Here is a 19,649-nt window from a genome sequence, read left to right as displayed (position 1 = left end):
GAGGGCCAGTGATAGGTGGAGGCAAAGGAGAGATTGCAAAAGATGTCATAAACAAAAGGACAAAGTGGTGTTGACGGTGGTGATATTAGCTAAAGGATGTGCTAATGGTGACATTAAGGGTAGAAAGCAGGATGAGCAAGGGACAGGTGGCCCTAGTGGGGGTGGGGTGGGGGGGAAGGGATTGAAATAGGCTAAAAGGTAGAGATAAAACAATGGATGGAAATAAATTTTTAAAATAATAATAGAAAAAGGTGGGAAAAGAAAAATATATATATATTAAAAAAATTATAATTATTAGAATAAAGGGGATCAAAAAGGGGGTGAGGATGGCGGAGAGAGTTCATGATCTAAAATTTTTGAACTCAATGTTAAGTCCGGAAGGCTGTAAAGTGCCTAATCGGAAGATGAGGTTTGCGTTGAGCTTCACTAAAACATTGCAGCAGGCCAAGGATGGACATGTGGGCAAGAGAGCAGGGTGGTGTATTGAAATGGCAAGTGACAGGAAGGTCTGGGTCATGCTTGTGGGCAGACTGAAGGTGTTCCACAAAGTAGTCACCCAGTCTGCATTTGGTCTCTCCAATGTAGAGGAAACCGCATTGGGAGCAGCGAATGCAGTAGACTAAATTGAAGGAAGTGCCACTTCACTTGAAACGAGTGTTTGAGCCCTTGGACGGTGAGGAGGGGGGAAGTAAAGGGGCAGGTGTTGCACCTTCTGTGGTTGCATGGGAGGGTGCCGTGGGAGGAGGTTGAGGTGTATTGCCTCTCATAGCACTTGTTGAGATCGGCTATCTCTGCATATAGTAAGGATCAAACATGGGGCTTTCCTGGTGTGTATGGCTCAGCTGTGCAGCAAATAAAATTAGTGATCTATGGGATATTCTGATAATTTTGTTTGTAAAGGTGTGAAGGAAAGATAATGGAAGACTTCTAAGTGTACTTAGTCTGAGGTTTTCTTTGAGCAGCTGCAGTATTGAGCTTCCCATTTCCTTTAGTGCTCCAGGCTATAAACATTCAAATGCCTTGGATATGGAAGCAGAGACTCTTGGAGGGAAATAAATTCAATAGATTGCTTTTTTATTTCATGTGTTAACTAACAGATTTTTACTTGACCCCGGGGCTACTAATGTGGCAGAAAATCCTTGAATGCACTTGTATGATGTCACAAAAGAATGACAGAAAATGCAGTGACTGAGAACGGAATATAAATAAGGTTATTGCAGATGAGGAAATGCAATATTGTTTAAAACTTACATAGCATAAACATGGTAAATGCTGTACCATTAAATTGATCACTAATATAATTGAGTAACTATCTGAAAATTATTTTTATTGTAGTTGACCATATGCTGTAAAACATTCATCTTTGGAATGATGAACAGTACATTGTCTAGCTTTGGTAGGATAGTGCAAGTTAAATCTTTTAATGCATACCAGAGACTGGAAAGAATCTTGTTTTTTTAAGATCCAAACACATAAGGTAGCTTAACAAAATTTATGAGCAACAGCACTCCCAGCAGTTCATTCTGTTTTTATTCTTCAGCTATAAACCTGTCGTTGACTACATTGATGCACAGTTTGAGAATTACCTTCAGGAGGAACTGAAGATCAAGCGCTCGCTGCATGATTTTCATGACACACGAATTCACGTCTGTCTGTACTTCATTGCTCCCACTGGTCATTGTCTCAAATCATTGGATTTAGTCACAATGAAAAAGCTGGACAGCAAGGTATCAATGATCAGTTATGCATAAGTAATAATTTTCTGTTATCACTTGCAAGATGCACAGAAATCTGTGGCTTTTCTTTTAAATAGTGAAGATTTCAAAATGTATATCCTAATATAAATTTTATTTTACATGGTTCCATGAATATCCTACAACATTGCACATCTCTAGCTGATGGATATATAGGCTAAAGATAGGCACTATACCTTGTGTTATCATGTTTTTTATTGCATATGTTGCTCAACATTCTATGCAGCCTCTCTGGACCCCATACAATCAGTCAAATGTAGCTGTCTTGCCGCCTTGCAAGTCATTGACACCATATCATCCAGTGTTCATAATGATATGTTTGGCAAAGGAACCAAAGGTGGCACGCGCAAGCACTTTTTTACTCTAGTTGTTAGGATCTGGTATGTGTTGCCTGAGAATGTGGTGGAGGTAGATTCAATTGTGGCTCTCAGAAGAGAATTGGATAAGTAAAGAAAAAAGCTTGCAGGGTTACAGCGAAAGGACAAGGGAACAGGACTAACTGAACCTCTCTTCCAGAGAGCCAGCGTGGACTCAACAGGCCGAGTGGCCGCCTTCTCTGCTGTACCATTCTATGATATTACGATTCTACTCTATGGTAGTAAGCGTTAAAGACAAATACTGTGTTTTTGTTAGAATTTCTCCCCACCCAAGTTCTCAACCAAGTTTCATTAAAATAACCTCTTAATTCCTATACCATAATTCTCATGTCAAAAGTTTATATTCCTGGCATCTGTCATGGTCAGGGCAGGAAAGTTCACAAGCTGGACTACGCTAGTGAAACAGACCCATATTTTACCCTTTCTGTTTATGGGTGGGATTTTCTGCACCCGCCCTCCCTGCCGGGATCATCCAGTCCCGCCACAAGTCAATGGACTTCTGGCTGGGGCGCTACCTCACCCACGGCGGGTCCCACCCGCAACGGGGCCAGAAAATCCCAACCGTAGCCTTTTTCTTTCCCTTTCTCCTAGAAAAAATTTGTGTTCACACAATGTTGAATCCTTCTTTAAATTATTTCCAGTGTGGTATTCATTTTGAAATTCCTCATTTTGAAATTCCTAATTTATTGGTTATCCCAAAATTATGTGAATTTAATCCATCTGAAGCAATAGGCAAAACATGAACTTGGCATGAGAGGGGGGATGATCATCATCTCCCAGGTGAGAATTCAATTGACTGCTGAGGCAGACCAACTACATTGATGTTGTGTTGCATTTATGTGAAATGCTCAAAGATAAGTTCTAATTCTTGTAATTCATAAACCTGAAGTTCTGAGTTTTGCCCTATAATTACGATGTTACTTTTAATACTGTTGCGATGCCTTCATAACTGTCTTCCATGCAAAGAATCTCTAGAAAATTCTAAAAGATACCTGGATCTATTTCATTGAAATTGTGACCCTTCCTTCATTTTTTTCCTTTCTTCCCCCACCTGAAAGAAACAGACTGATGACTGGCACTTCCAGAGGCAATATAAAGTTATCCTGACTATTCAGGATACTGGCTTTACAAGATGCTTTTCAATTAAATTTGCGTGTTTTAATTTAAGCACCGGTTCAATTTACAACCATGTTACTTACTTGTGAATCAAAGTTGAAGAAACAAAATAAATAGAACCCCCAGCAAGTCCCTAACTCTTTTTGGCAATATGCTAGTAATTGAATCTGTGGACAAGAATCCCTTTCTTCAAGGGCCGATGGTAAGCTTAATTCCCCTGTCACTGTCTCACACAGTGAAATCAGAGTCGGATCTCTGGTGAGCTGGGAACACAAAGCTACCATCTGCTCAACAAAGAGGAGTCATGGCACAATGTTTTTTTTTGTGGTGAAATGATATTTAACAATTTGATTGTCAAACTGATATTTCTGTGCTGAGGAGAAATCGGTTGAAATTCCATCAGCAACCCCCTCCCCCCCACTTCCGCCCCGCCCCATCAGCTCATCAGTTTTATTTCTTTTAAATCACAAATAAGTTGGGAGAATCACAACATTGTTTATTATGTAGGCTTTGGGGGAATGAAAGGGCTTAATTTCTGAGAGGTTGTTTGTTTTTTTTCCCATTTCCTATTTTGTGTTTTGCATTGCAATACACTTCTGTAGCAAGAATGCCTCATTAAGCCACTCACACTTTGAGGAATGATTTGTTGTTTAACAAAGTGGCTGAATGTTTGAATGCTAGAAATTGTGTGTGGAGTCAAATTGAGTGGTGGATACCCCTAGTCAATATCGTTTTCAATATCACAAGATTGAAAGCACTGTTCTATTCCCAAAAAATCCATGATAAACGAGATTAATGTGTCATATTTGGCAATGGTATTAGTAGAGTGTTGTTACCGCTATTTGTTTTACTTGTTCAAGGATTGTTTTATCAGGAATGTTAAATGCTGTTAAAAGTAATTATTGTGAATGTTACAATTATATCGTCTCCACATGTGGAGTTGTAAGCTAATGTAGAGAAGTGCTGTATTTTAGCGACTGTTGAACAGTAATATTTTGTTGAAGTCTCTGGAATCAAGTCAGTTGGGGAAAATTGCAAAAATGCTAAGTCTCAAAATTTGTTCAGTTATGGTTCTGTCATGCTGAATGAAGGTTGTTCACCTTTCTCAACTACATTTTTCTTTTACAATTTTAGGTAAATATTATTCCCATTGTAGCCAAAGCTGACACAATTTCTAAAAGTGAATTACACAAATTTAAGATAAAGATAATGAGTGAACTGGTCAGCAATGGTGTTCAGATCTACCAGTTTCCAACAGACGATGATGCAGTGGCAGAGATCAACTCGACAATGAATGTAAGTATCAGAACTTCCTGTAGGCACACGTCGTAAATCCCACGCTTCTGTTTTCTTCTGTTGGCTGTAAGAAAGGAGTTAACTGGGGACTGATGGCACAACAGGCTGATGTACTTTCTTTTCACCTTTTGGGTTTGAAATTGCCTCTAAAGGTTTTTCAGTAAAATCAATTGGAGCTAACCTCAACGTAGTTCCACGTGGGTGCAATTTGTTGGTTTTTCAGTGCTAATTTGCAGTGTTGTTCGGGGGTGTTACAATGACAGCTCGTGGGAATGGAAATATCACACCTGTAAATAGAGGCCATTCTTTTAAGGAAATAGGAGATTTAAAAGTGTTATTTTAAGCAATATGGAGGAGCTGTTTCTACACCCAGAGTTGCAGAGTATTGCACAGCTATTTCCTTAAATAGCTCTAACATAATTGCAGCAACATAGCTTTCTCAATCACAGCACCTTGCACTGTATTCTGAAGTGCTCCCTGACGCTTTGTAACCATTATAGTCAATCGCATCACCTAGCCCGTTGTAAATTATTTAACATGAATTCATGATCTGTTCAGATACAGTGGCAATAGAACAAAGGGCATTTTTTTTAAAGATTTGTTTTTCCTTCCCCCCCCACAGGCCCATCTTCCATTTGCAGTTGTTGGCAGTATGGAAGAAGTGAAGGTGGGAAATAAACTGGTGAAAGCTCGACAGTACCCATGGGGTGTTGTTCAGGGTAGGTGGAGGTTTTATCAAGTTGTTATAAAAGCATGTTTCATAAGATGTAGATAATATAGGTAAGTTTCCTCAACCAGATATAGCAAACTACACTTGTAAGGGGACTACTGTGCTGGTACAGTTGCTGTTGTCTGAGTTGGCTTCCTGTGTATTTATGTGATACAGCCTTATCATTCAATTTTTGAAGACAAAGTTGCCTGTGTTACTTTTTCTGTTATCATAAATACCTTATCATAAAAGTCCGAAGAAAAATCAAAACAAATACTTTTCTCAATAATGGTTTAAAAATAAACAAGTTTTGTATTTGTATTATATTTAATGATGTATTAAATGGGAGTGCCTCACTAGTTCAGCAGGAAGCATTCTTCTGTGTTATAGGGTGAATTTCACATTCTATCCACTGAGTTTTTAATATGAATGTGCAAAATATTTCACTCCTTAACATTGACTTCCTTGACAAGTACAAAAAGCACCACTAATTAAAATAGCTACACATACATTAGTTACATGAGGCATACTTGTTCTTTTGACAGTTGAAAATGAAAATCACTGTGACTTTGTGAAGCTGCGGGAAATGCTGATTCGTGTTAATATGGAAGACCTCCGAGAGCAGACGCACACACGACACTATGAGTTGTATCGGCGATGCAAGCTGGAAGAGATGGGGTTCAAAGACACTGACCCTGATAGCAAACCATTCAGGTTGGAAAATCCAGATAAATATTGGAGAAAATGATTGATTATTAATGCAGCCTCTTTTAGAATCAGGCATCTAGGTTTATGGTTTGTATTTGGGAAAATGTATATTTATTAGATGGAAATGAAGGTGAACAGAAATTCTTTAACTTCAGAGTAGCTCTTGCCATGACAAATAAACAGGAAACTCATACAATGTAGAATAATCCTCATTGCTGCCCCTTCAACGTAAAACACAGTTAATTTCTATTCTCAAAATTTGGATGGGTTATAGACAGATGGCTTTCTGTTTACCTCTAGTCAAGTCACTGGTTCTTTGGCAGAGTGCCTACCTTTCTAGATTCTGTGAGGAAATATGATCCAAAGTCACTACTTTTATCCTGGAGCAGAAAGAGATTTTATTACATGATCCATTCTTTGAAGCAATACTTTATTTTAAATTGTTACAATTATTGGGACACACTTAAAACCTTATCCATTGCCTCACATTCCAAATGTGGCGTTCCTTTATGCTAATATGAAAATAAAATGTTTTTGTCTAAAATCAAAAGCAGCAAGAAGCTCTAAATATATAAAGTAGCTCTCTGTTCAAATTCAAATCCAGATTCAGGCTGTTGGAATAATTCAACCCTTCTTAAAGCTGCAGGCAAATGTAATCCTTGAGGTTGTAACTCTTGCAGTCTTGCATGATGTCAACTTTTTGTTGCGGTAATCATATGGAGTTCTGTTTACTTAGTGGAGTAAAACTATTCAGATTCTTTCAAAACACTGGTTCTATCTAATTGAGTTATTTGGTACTGTGCAAACTGCATTCTTCTAAAGGGCGTGGCGGTGCCGCAATGTGGTAGGAGTGAGTGAAGACTAGTGACTAGTAATGTGATGCTTTCCACAACAATGAGTAATGATGGTACCAAATTCCAAACAATATCAATGAGAATAAAGAACACGGTGTACTTAAGTTTGGAATTTGTCTTGGAAAAATATCAAATATTAAATTTGCATAATTTGTTGGCACCATAAGTCTCGAGATTTTAAAAAAATACTATGTTGTCTTCTTGATGATTAACTGAAAAGTTGAAGTGGCACAAACCATTGATGTTCTAAGAACAGTGCTGTGGAATCATACTGACAGATTGGTGGATGTCATTTTCACCACTCTCAGCCATATTATGGATGTTTCCCTGTAGGGAAGGAAGGAGCATCACCATGACTATCTTGCGCTCCTCCCAGCAGCTACTTTGAAAGAGGTGTAGAAGGAGGCTAGCAGACTACCTTTTGAACTGCAGTTTTGTGCGTGGGCTGGGAGGGTGTAGAAACTAACTTGGTCTTCATTGTTGTAAAAATATGGAAAACCAAAAAGTAGTTGTTACTGAAGAACTTGATAAAAGTCTGACCTTCCTGTCTTGACTTAGTGATCATAATAAATATTGTAATTATTTGCCAAATTTCACCGAGCTGGAGTATGTGATAGTGTCTTTTTTTTGTCATTGTCCATTAAAGTAATGTTAGTTTCTACACCCTTCCAGCCCACGCACAAAACTGCAAATCAAAAGATAGTCTGCTGGCCTCCTTCTACACCTCTTTCAAAGTAGCTGCTGGGAGGTGCGCAAGATAGTCATGGTGACGCTCCATCCTTCCCTACAGGGAAACATCCATAGTATGGCTGAGATTGGTGAAAATGACATCCACCAATCTGTTAGTATGATTCCACAAACTATTGAAAAGGTAGTGGACTAGAAATGTAGTTGTGCCTAAGGTGAGGAGGCAGAAGCTGCTAAAGAGGGACATAATGGTTTAACACAAGATCCTTTCTGTTGTGGGATCAGTATTCAAATCCCGTCCAGGAACGGGAGATCTGAATCTCCTTTTCTTCTGACTATATGGGTTCGTTATGGCTGGTGGGGAGGGATGCCTGATAGACCTACTGAAATCCTGTAATTTAGTACAGATTGAACATTTCTTTCACATTGGTCACAAGAACAGAGGAGTTAATTAATGGAAACATTAACATTAATTGAATTAGATGGTGTTCTTTTGAAGTGCCCTATTGGGGTAATGCAATAAGAACATACTGCCTTTACCTAATCTGCAAGTATTTGCTGCAGACTCAGTACCAGAAGTGAAAAGTGTTTCATTGACATCCCTCAAAATGACAAATAGAAAATTCAGCAGAGAAAAAAAAACCCTGAATTAATAGCTGCTAAACTGATCTGTTTGACATCCGTAATTCTAAACGTTTTGCCCTGGTTCAGCCTGCAGGAAACCTATGAGGCCAAGAGGAATGAATTCATGAGTGAGCTGCAAAAGAAGGAGGAGGAGATGAGGCAAATGTTTGTCATGAGAGTTAAAGAGACTGAGACAGATCTGAAAGAGAAAGAAAAGGAGGTGAGCATTTTTTTTCCTGGAAAATGGAAATTAGCAAGATTCTGTTAACTGTCTTGCTGAATAGTAAATTTCATACCTGTTGGTTTCCTGTTGATATTTCACAGACTGTATAGAACAGTAAAAAAATAAAGTCGTCTGGCCTTGCATTAATACTCAGGCTTGTGACTTGTATTGGAATTTCAGGTCTGAATCTTGTGGAATTAAAGGTTCAATTCACCATAAAATTTGACATTAAATAAATGTAAAATCAGTTTTCCAGGAGCAGAAAAGTTCTTCAGCAGTGGTTATGAACTTAGTGCACTGTTTAAAAACTTAGTTATACTTTATTAGCAAGGCGTCACTTTTTCAGGTTGTCATAATAACGATATTACAACATAAGAAAGGGAGTTCTCATCAGTTCAATGATTCTAAGGATTCTAGTCTGTGGGGACTTCAATAGCGCACCCTAAAGAGCAGCAGAAATCTGGACAGGAACTTGACTTCTGTGATCAACTGCAGTTGTGCAGGCGTCATAAGTTACTTTCAGTTTTACCATTGCAGTAGCAGACATTGGCAGTTTTGCTGTCATTATATATGCAAATCTGGACCAATATGTTGAAAATAGCATCTGGAATTTAAAATTTAGAGAGAGTCCTTGCATCATTCATATATGGAAAGGAATAGTAAAGGGAAATTTTGCCTTGTGTTACTTGAAATATTGGACAATATAGCCCATGATAAATGAAGGGCAGCAGTTGATATAATGACAACTCTTGTGTTTCCAAAAAGAAATAAGTGACTTCCACCAGGTATTGAATTCTTGCTTGTATAACTCCTCTGGCTGTGTGTTACAGCTTCATGATCAGTTTGATCTACTGAAGAAAACACACCAGGAAGAGAAGAAAAAGCTAGAGGAGAAGCGAAGAGAACTGGAAGAAGAAATGAATGCATTTAACCGGAGGAGAATGGCAGCCCAGACACTGCAGGGGCAATCTTTCCAGGCTACAGGACAACAGCCAGTCAAGAAAGACAAAGATAGAAAAAAGTAAGCTGGTTTAATGAGCTATCTATGGCTATGAGTATAAAATGTACATTTTCTTCAGAATATTTACTGAGTGAGACTGCGGCCATTGATTATTTGAGGCTTGCTCCTCCCTGTACTATACATCAGTTATAACTAATCCAATTCTGTGGCGTGTACATTGAATATTATGCTGATGAGCATGCTCTCATGCATCAGTCACCTAACAGGAACATATATTCTGTTTTAAAAATCTGAGCAAGCTAATGGCCCTCAGTCAGTCCCTGAACCTTTTCTGTTTCCTATATCAGGTCACCTTTACAAGGCTGAAGCAGTTGGAACACCTGCTTGTGTTGTATAAACTTGAAGTTCTCTACTCCTCCATGGAGATATGTAAGCTTAGACATGGTAGCACGAAAGTGCAGATTGCATAGAAGTGACTAAGCACAAAATTGTGCGTGCCCTTCAGAGTAATGGACTGCACAGAGATATAATTAGGTTATGTAACAAGTTGTTTCAGTAAATTAGAATAAGTCTGAACATTAAAAGAAATACTCCTCCTGAGCATTACAGTTTGTCCTTTTGCAAGCTCTAGCCACCATGTTCAATGTGCTCTAACAAAAACTCAGAAAACCTTCGACCTTTACAACTAATTTTATGCACCAATGATTTCTCTCTGTGGTGTGGAATTTCTATGTACCTATCAGTTTAGGATGTATGAACTTTCACAGAATTTGCAGCACACTCACCAAGTCTAGGTTACTTGGACGTGTTTGCAATCTTCTGTATAATCTTAGATTTGTTTTGCGTGTGTGTAATCTTAGATTTGTTTTGTGTGTATGATGAGTGTGTGGATATGTATGTGTATAGAAATAAATCCATTGCACAGACCAGTTGGAAGTAAAAGGAACATTTGTACAGATCTGTTAAGAAGGCTAGAGTGTTAATTAAAGTCTACATCAACATCTTGATGTATTTTGAATTATCGACTAGTGCTATAGCATTCTGCACAAAGTAGAAAAGGAATGCACATCCAGGATTTGGTGATTCAAATAAAATTAACCACATTTGTCAGAAATTGCTACAGTGCTATTGATTGATGCAGTTGGCTGATCCTGAACATATTTACATTTGTTTATATCTAAATATATCCTGGTGTCTTTATTTTGCTGTTATTTCTGAAGAAGAAGAAGCTCCGCTTGTGCTTGATTCTTCAAGGGGTGTATCAATGGGTGTGGATTGCCTTGTAGCCACTGAGTTTGTGTAGCCTTAACATTAAATGAACGTTCCCTTTTGAGCGAGAATGCATTTCAGAGCACAAGTAACTCGCATCAATCTTTACTAATATGGCTCGGGTCATAGTGCGTAGATGACAGTATTTGTCCTATGGTGTGTTGGACAGTGGATTTTTCATGTGAGTGTCTATTGGAAGAACGAGAAACACATGCCTTGAAAGAAGAGTAGCTTGACTCAGCATTATTGTAAAACTCTTAGTAGCTGTCTTTTGGAGTACGGTCAGGGATTTGAGAGTCAGCTGGGCACCCATATTGGTGGTAAAAGTGAATGTGGTAAAGAGTGTGGCTGAAGAGAAACAGTTACGTATTAAGGGTGGGGCTACTCCTGGAATTTGGAGTTTTGAAAAAAAATTGAGGTACACAACTCCCTCCGCCCAAACAATTTTACCTATGGGGAGGATGAGAAAATAACTTTAAAAATGGATGGCTACCAGGCAGCGAGGCATCGTGTCCTCCCAAATTAAAGGACAAGGAAGACAGAGTTCACTTTTTTTCCCCTTTTCCACTCCATTCAGTTGCTTCAGATGTCACAGAGAATTTTTTGTGTTGTTTTTATATAGTAAAGTCATATTTTCCTGCTTTGAATGAGTCAGCATGTGAAGTTTAGTGCTGTACTCACCTTGACTCTATTGAGCTTTCTTTGGTACAGGTTTTGTGTACACTTCCTTAAGGGGAATATTTTTATTGCTCAAATTCAGTCAAACTATTTATGTGCTGAGGTGAGCTTTTGCTTAAGGCTGGCTTTAGTCAGTGCCGCCTCTACAAACCAAGTGCTGATTTTTAGATAATAAAAATAGAACACGCTGGAAATCAAGTTAGCTCTGATGCAAGGTCATTGACCTGAAAGATTGAGTGGATTTTTTGACGCTGTTGGGGGTCTTGCCCACTCATTGGAGAACTGGCAGGGAACCTCTGTCAGTTCAGTGGGGGCAGCTCGACAGAATCCAGTACCCTTCAGGCACTTGCATGGCCACTGTCGGGCCTCCCATGTGATTGTGGACCCTGGTGGTGTTTGAGGTCCCCAGTGGTGGAAGTCCCACCTGCTGAGAGCTGCCGGCCAATCGGAGGCCAGCAGCTACTCGTTGCCGCTAGCAGGAGCGGAGGCAGCTGGCAGCAATGCATGCACCAGAGGCCCAGAAATGTCATGGGATCTCAGACTGAAGCTGAGTGAGGGTGGGCTGGGGGTGCAGGGGAGTCAGAAGCACAGGCAGGGGGATGGTTTTCAGTAGCCAACACCCCCCCACTTTCTGCTGCTGGGTCCCTAGATTGGGCATGGATTTGCTGGGCGGCCTTCCAAGGGTGTGGAAAAGGCACAAAGATCCCATTAAATCCCTGAGGCACCACCAAATTGTGGTGGTCTCAGGGATACTGGGTGTCAGTTGGCTCATTAATGAACCTAATTGACATCATGCCGCCACCAGCCAGGAATCCCATGCCAGCCCCTTCCACCTTCCGACGTAATCGGGGAAGGTTCTCCTGCCAACAGGAGACTGACGCGAAGCTTCTCCCGAGGCTTAGGGGGGATGAGAGGAAAAACTTTTTTACCCAGAGGATGCTGACAGTCTGGAATGCGCTGACTGGGAGGGTGGTGGAGGCGGGTTGCCTCACATCCTTTAAAAAGTACCTGGATAAGCACTTGGCACATCATAACATTCAAGGCTATGGTCCAGATGCTGGTAAATGGGATTAGGTAGGTAGGTCAGGTGTTTCTCACGTGCCGGTGCAGACTCGATGGGCCGAAGGGCCTCTTCTGCATTCTGTGAATTAGGTGGGCCAGGCTTCCATGGTTCTCACCACAATGAGCTACATTAAATCCAGCCTTATTAGCTGTTTCTCTCTCCAAAAATGCTGCCTAACCGGCTGAATATGTCCAGCATTTTCTGCTTTTATTTCCAGTTTCCAGAATCAAAGGTATTTTGCTTTTGTGCTGGCTTTTCGAACTGGGCAATCCAACTCAAAGAAAAGGATCCATCTTTATACTAAAGTTAAATGCTTAGTCCGTCCATTCCATGTGTTTGTCATCACGCATGGATTTGGTGGTTCCGTTATCAATTTAGATCAGATGGTAACGCTTGCCTTAGAGTCAGATGGTTCTGGTTTCACATTCTGCTTTCTCTCCCTGCCTCCTTCCCTCTTTTTCACTTTCTCTCCATCTTACCTCCTCCCTAGCCCATCTCCCATCTCACCTCCCCTCACTCTCTATCTCGCTGCCTCCTTTTTCTCTCTCCATCTCACTTCCTCCTCTATCTCACCTTTCACTCTGTTGTCTTTTCTTTCTTTCCCCTTTCACCTCCTGTCTCTTTTGTTCCCTGCATTTATTCACTCATGCTCTGCCCACCTCAACAACAACTTTTATTAAAAGTGCTACAAAGATATGATAAATCCTCCCAAGGCACTTTACAGGAGTATTATAAAATTAGTCACCGAACCCCATTGAACAGTATTAAGGTAGATGGCCAAAAGCTTGCTCAAAGAGATAGGTTTTCAAGTGCCTTGACGGAGAAGAGAAAGATGGAAAGGTGGAGAGGTTTGGAGAGATAATTCCAGCGATTTGGACTAAAGCAGCTGAAGGCACAGCCACCAAAGGTGGAGCAATTAAAATCAGGGATGCTCAAGCGGCCAGAATTAGATCAGTGTACATATCTTGGAGGGTTATGGAGCTGAAGGGGTGGAATGGAGGAATTTGAAAACCGAATTTTACAATCGAGGTCTCTCCGGGAGCCAGAAAGGGTGATGGGTGAACGGGACTTGGTATGAGTAAGGATGTGTGCAGCAGAGTTTTGGATGACCTTATGGAGAGTAGAAAGTGGGAGGCCAGCCAGGATTGCATTGGAATAATCAATTCTAGAGGTAGCGAAGGCTTGAATGAGGATTTCAGCAGCAGATAAGCTGAGGCAGATATGGATTTGGGCAATGTTGCTTTGATCGAAATAGGTGGTTTTTGTGATAACATGAAATATGGTTGGAAACACATCTTGGGGTCAAATATGACACCAAGGCTGCAAACAGTCTGCTTTAGCCTCAGACAATTGCCAGGGAGAGGGATAGAGTCTGTAACTAGGGAATAAAGCTTGTAATGGGGACCAAAGACAGTATTTCGATTATTTAATCAAGGAAATTCATGCTGAACACCTGATAAGCACTTCCGTTCACGCTCTCCCCACCTCTTCTGCATCAGTGCTGAGTACTTGAAATATCATCGAATAGTAGTGTACAACAGAGCATTTATTATTTGCTTCATTCTATATGATTTCTAATTTTTGTTTTATTTCTCTTTCAGTTAAAGCTTCATGCACATTTAAACCTATCAGTATGGGATTATTTCTTGTGACCTTAATAACATATAGTTACAATCCAAAAAAAGGTCTCTTTCCTCCTAACTTCCCCAATCCTGCTCCACCACAAAATGGACAACAAACATTCCAAGTCAAAATTCGAGCAGAAAGAGCCAACATCAAGACCTGTGAAACCCTGTTTGGATGATCATTACGTGAATTTTGTTTCTCCACATGTTTTGTTGCTGTTATAAATCCTAATGTCGTTCCTATTCAGTCTGACACATTATATCCAATATGTTGAAATCTTCAGATGAATTGTTAAATTTTATTTTCCAAAAAGCCCTTTATAAAGCAACATTGATATAGAATATATATATTTAAAATATTTTTATAAGGATCTCTAGCAGAAAAAAGGATACGCACACCAATGTCATATGACATAATTTGTCAAAATTGTATGCAGCAACCACAAAATTGTTTTCTTAGCCTTAAGATTTTAATCTTGCACCAAAGAATATATGCAAGATGGAAACAAAGCCAAGCTTCATTCATCATGTTTTATAGATTTGATTTTCTTAAAAATGAAGGATGTTCTTGAACCTTAAAGTTAGCTTTTAGGGAAAGCTAAAATGTGCAATTTTGTGCCAAATTATTTAGTCCTGATTCTTAACTTGAGTGAAAAATAATTCTAGCTTTATACTCTGAAATGGGATCTTAAAAAAAATTGGACAACTCACATGTTTCCTCATCTACAGTTTGTTGGATGCTTATTTTCTTACATCTGGTACATTAAATAATGGAGTTACACACATTATCAGATGAAACTGGAACTATTAAGATATGGAGAATTGCCCATTTTTGGGTGATGGGCAGGTGCACGGAGAAGGGACATTGAATCCACAGGAAACGCCTGGTTGCGTTTATTTTTAATTCATCTTTTAATGTTTAATGGCTTTGTTACTACAGGGTTATGTGTTCACCATGTGGAAGAGGTACTAGTATTGTGTCACTTTGACTTTTCACTCCCTAGAGCAAACTCTTGTATTTTGCACTTAATATAAGAATGGGTTAAATGGGCACATCAGTACAGTGAAGTACTTGTGTTTTATTTTTGAAAAAGTGAAAGAAATAATATTGTAAATATCTTGCTTTACACATACTTCTTTTGAAGCCCTTTACACTTTAGCAGCGAAAAATTGAAAGAGCCCACTGGGTGATCAATGCAGTGGATAGAATTCACCTTACATTAGTAGCTGTCTTATAGTTTTTGTATGTCATTATATTTTTAGCAAATTGGATTGATCAGTAACTGAAGTGCTGCAAAGAGTATCACCCTCCCTCTTTCTGGCCTGGATCACACTATTGTGTCTTTCCTCCTGTTTCATTTTTGAAATGCAAAATTTGAGAAGACCCTACCAAAGGGACATTTAAAAGGGATTGTTTAAACTGCACAAATCATTCACATGAGGAATGATATGATTTATTAACCAACATTGACGTGTTCCTTTTAAGAAAGAGAGCCACTGCAGTATGCTCAAATTTTATGGGTTGGCTAAATGTTTGCATGAAGCGATTGCAGTTTTAGATTACTTCAAAATTTGGGTTATTTTTTTCTGAGAGAAATGAAATTTCTTTAACTGAATAGTATTACGAAGGGTTGTTTGAATTGGCTTTTAAAATGGGCACAAGGATAGGTTTTTATTTTGAAATTGTCCTTAAAATGCCCTTACTCTGAAATTGCTGCAGATTGCACAGGGAATCTAGCAAGGCTGAAAGGATTAATTTGTGGCAATCACACAACAAATTGAGAAAAAAATCTTTTAAACAGAAGTTTTATTTTGATGTCTGGTTCATCCTAAGAAGTGTCTAATGACTTATTTTTAAAATGGAGTGCATGTATCCACAGATTAGCAAATAAGCGCTTGTCTAGTATGTCACTTAATACATTTCTACAGAAAATAACGCATCCCTTTAGTGCATACGCTTACATGCATAACCAAATTACAGTAGTGTATTCCCACAATGATCAGGGATTATAATTTCTCCATTCAACGTCTGTAACTGCAAAGGACTTGCATTAGTTAATAAGATGGGGGATGTGATTTATAGGTCTGTGTCCCATTTTTTCCCCAGCTCTTTGCATTTCCAGGAATTGGCTAAACAGAGGCTATGAAAAAGACTTCACAGTTGTGTATATAAACCTCTATTTGAGAGAAGTATTCAATTCACCAGCACCTATGTGCCTTATTTCATGTCTAAATAAACTCCAAAGCATATGATTTGAGGTGCCAAACACTTTGGGATAAATCATGCCCTTTGCTAACTGCCCATAGCCTGTAGCGCATGGAGACGTGATTAATCATTTAGAATTATGTACTCCCAATTAATGGATTTAGGATTTTGTGTTGAAGGAGTTTTATTATGGATAACATCACTGTGCTTTAAAGCAGAGCATTGGAGGACTTTGCAAATGCAATATTTTCTCACAGTAGATCACACCAAAATTAAATTTGCTAACAACTCTGGTTTACTCCCCAAACAAATGTGAATAGAGGTGTATTTTAACTGGATAATACCAGCAGGATTGTGCTGTAGTGTCTTTCCATTTCAGCTTCAGTTTGCGATGTTGAACAGGCTTTGGGTTGCTTATTATTTTACTGCTGTGCTTGTTGGATTATTAATTTCTTCAATGCAAGAGCAAGGTATGTAAACCACGATAATGAGGTACTTCATTAAATGTAAGACAAATTTCTTGCACATCCAAAGCTGTGAAATCCTTTTTTATTAATGGCATGTTTCTTCATTATTTCTGTTAAATCATTGGTATCGTTCAAAAGGAACATGGGTAGGTGAATAATCTCATGATTTTTATTCTTCGCTCCTAAACTGCTTGGAGATTAGTTGACCTAAAATATTTATATTAATTAAAAAATGAGAAGTCAGAGTGGGCTGATACTCCATCTTCTGGTAGAAGGAGGAAGAATTCTGATTCACATTTGCAGTTCACCTCATGCGATCTCAAGAAATGCTGTTGGAAGAAGTAGAGAGTGGAGGCCAGGTACATAAGAGAATGAGGGAAAAACTTAGCAAACAAGTCACCCAAAGCAACTAATTCACCTCATCGTGGCTAAATATTGCACAGCGGCAGAGGCCTGGGTGTGTCTCATTTGTTTACCTGACTTTTTGGGCCATGAATGCAGAAGTGGTGACATCTAGTGGCTATAAATGTATCCTCCACTTATTGCTATGGAATGGATTTCCAATTAGTTAAAGTGTTAGCGTGCTTGAAGATGCTGCAATCTCCTAGGTGAAAATAGAATTAAACTCAACTGAGGCGACCTTTTCCTATAGTCCACTAGCTGTTCCAACTCACAGTTGAAGGATAGCCCCTTGCTTTGAGGTATCTTAAAGCTTGCTGGCTTTAATCCCTCTTGAACTCTACCTTAGTCTGATTTAGTGCTTTCAGCAGAATAGGTGTTATGGGGGAAAATCAGGCTGGAGCAGGGAGGAGGAGAAATGATAAACAGCTGCTATCTAACTTGTGACATTTTAAATCTGTAAGCCAATTGTGTGACTTGCACTGATCTGATCTCATTTGAACCAAATATTTTATACCTTCATTTTTGTTTCGGTTTTAGATCAAGACATTCCATTTTCAAGTTCCATCTGAGTTTATTGTTTTTGGGGTCTAAATGATCCCCAGTTTGAAACTCTTAGCAAAAAGGATGTTGTAGTTTTAATATCAGTGATATACAAATGCACGCTGTGCATTGTCTCTGTTGAAGGTGGAGAGTATTTTTTTAAATGGATCAGGTTCATTTCAAGATGTTATTTCTCATTGTGTCATTGGACCAAGCTATTCTAAAACACATTGTAGAGAAACAGGTTTTTTATGCATGATTTCTTATCAAGGGTGCTTGCTTGAAATCCATAAAATATTTATAAAATTATATATAATTTTTATATTAAGTAGACATTAGAGTTGAGCAATGTATTGTTCTAAAACATTTTGCATACATTACAATTGCTAATATTATCACTTGAAACTGTATCACTCCATAGTATTCCAGTTCATTGTAATTTTTCATTTTTACCTTTTTGTTTGGTGTGCTTTTGTAATTCTTCTGTTACTTTTAGCCACTGTAATTCTGTGTACCTGTTAGTTTGCTCAGGTCATGTGCTTTTGTGGAACTTTTGTACATTGTACTTGAACAATCCTTTTATTGTTCATTGTGTGACAATATTGCACTGACATCTACCATTGATTATTGTCTTTTTAATTATATTCTAGCATTTCAATTAGTTATCCATTTTACTCAAATATATTGTGCCCATCTTTAATTTTATGACTTGGTTAAAAACTGATATGCATACACCAAAATCAAAATGGTTATTTCTGTGTCGGATTAGTATAAATTGTCCTTTAAATGTCCTGGTTTTTATTTTCATTATTTGCTTCATACTGACTGTTTATCATCAAATGTTAATAAATCATTTGTTTTTGAGATTTATTTTGCTTGTCTCCATCTTGTGTTTGATGTCCACCCCCTTGAGATTAAACTGAAGGAGAAGGAAACTGCTTCAAGAGGGTATGAATCACATATAGGCATCTTCAGTAATTACAGTGGAGATGGGTAAAAGATCATTACCTGCTTTTGCGACCTTTACTTTGCATAAAAGACTATTTACTCATCGTACTATACAGGTTCTTTGTGCCTGTATAGTTCTTTCTTACCCAGTGTAAAAGTAAATATGAAAATCATATATAGGACATTAACTTTTTGTTCACAAACCTTACTGCTTGTTATTACAATTTTAGCTCATGTTTTTTGAACCATATTTTAACCACTATAAATTGCTATGTCAACATTTCCCATTCAAACTAATCCATTTGGGGGGGGTTGAAGTTCCCCTACTTGGCCCTGGTGAGACCGTGTCTGAAGTACTGTATTGGAGCTTTGGTCTTCCTATTTCAAACAGGATCTTCGGTTATTCACTGAAATACAAGGCAGATATTCAAGCTTTGGAGGCAGTGCAAGCAGCCACTGGGCAAACCCTTAATCTTGGAGGTCTGCGTGATGAGAGAAACTGGAAAAGCATGTTACTTTCAACCATGAAAACAGGTGCTCGAGAGTTATACAAGTTATGAATGGTATGAAAAAGATATATGTGGAAAATTACTTCAAAATTAAATTGCAGGAGTCGATAGATAAAGCCACAAGTCCAAAATTAGTAAAAGGCAAATCAAGGATGACCACAGAGTTGTCCACACCGGATAGGCTCCTGGATAGATTCGTGAAGCCGGAAACCATTTAAGAATCAATTAGATGCTGCAATGGTGCAACATTAAGGTAATTCTGGATGTGTAAACTAAGATGGGCCCAAGTGCCCTTCCTCATTTGTAGTTACTTTTATGAATATTTTGCAAAATTGTTGCGTTCTGAGATGCTTGGGATATTACCGTGATAAGTACAGTATGTGACACAAATTTCAGGGAATTATTTCCTTTGATAATCCAGCACTGGAAGCAGACCAGTCCATATGGCAGATGGACTAACCTGTATAGGGCATATGTTAGATGGTGCGTGACGTGTAAAAATAAATAAATAAATAAATAAATTGTGTACAGCAGTGGAAACAAGATAGGAGTTTAAGGTTGAAAAGACCTTTCTACTGTCAGAGCATTACTGACGTTGAATTTTAATGGTACGGTCAATAATTCTATTGTTAC

At 38.6% G+C, this 19,649-nt stretch overlaps 1 protein-coding gene across 2 annotated transcripts in view; it reads left to right on the top strand.

Annotated features, from left to right (window-relative positions):
* The window catches only part of septin8a (septin 8a), a 70,552-nt gene extending 52,123 nt beyond the window's left edge, over window positions 1–18,429 (top strand). For both annotated transcript variants that reach the window (XM_078551033.1, XM_078551032.1), the window contains exons 4-10: window positions 1,541–1,727; window positions 4,382–4,543; window positions 5,166–5,262; window positions 5,798–5,966; window positions 8,213–8,345; window positions 9,179–9,369; window positions 13,921–18,429. In XM_078551033.1, the coding sequence (XP_078407159.1) occupies window positions 1,541–1,727; window positions 4,382–4,543; window positions 5,166–5,262; window positions 5,798–5,966; window positions 8,213–8,345; window positions 9,179–9,369; window positions 13,921–13,924 (943 nt within the window). In that variant the 3' untranslated portion in view covers window positions 13,925–18,429. The remainder of the gene's footprint in view (window positions 1–1,540; window positions 1,728–4,381; window positions 4,544–5,165; window positions 5,263–5,797; window positions 5,967–8,212; window positions 8,346–9,178; window positions 9,370–13,920) is intronic.
* Window positions 18,430–19,649: the final 1,220 nt, after the last annotated feature.

This window comes from Cetorhinus maximus, chromosome 10 (genome assembly GCF_964194155.1).
Source record: "Cetorhinus maximus chromosome 10, sCetMax3.hap1.1, whole genome shotgun sequence".
NCBI classification, from domain to species: Eukaryota; Metazoa; Chordata; class Chondrichthyes; order Lamniformes; family Cetorhinidae; genus Cetorhinus; species Cetorhinus maximus.
The sequence above is the reverse complement of the archived record's forward strand: the minus strand, read 5'-3'. Positions and strand labels throughout refer to the sequence as shown.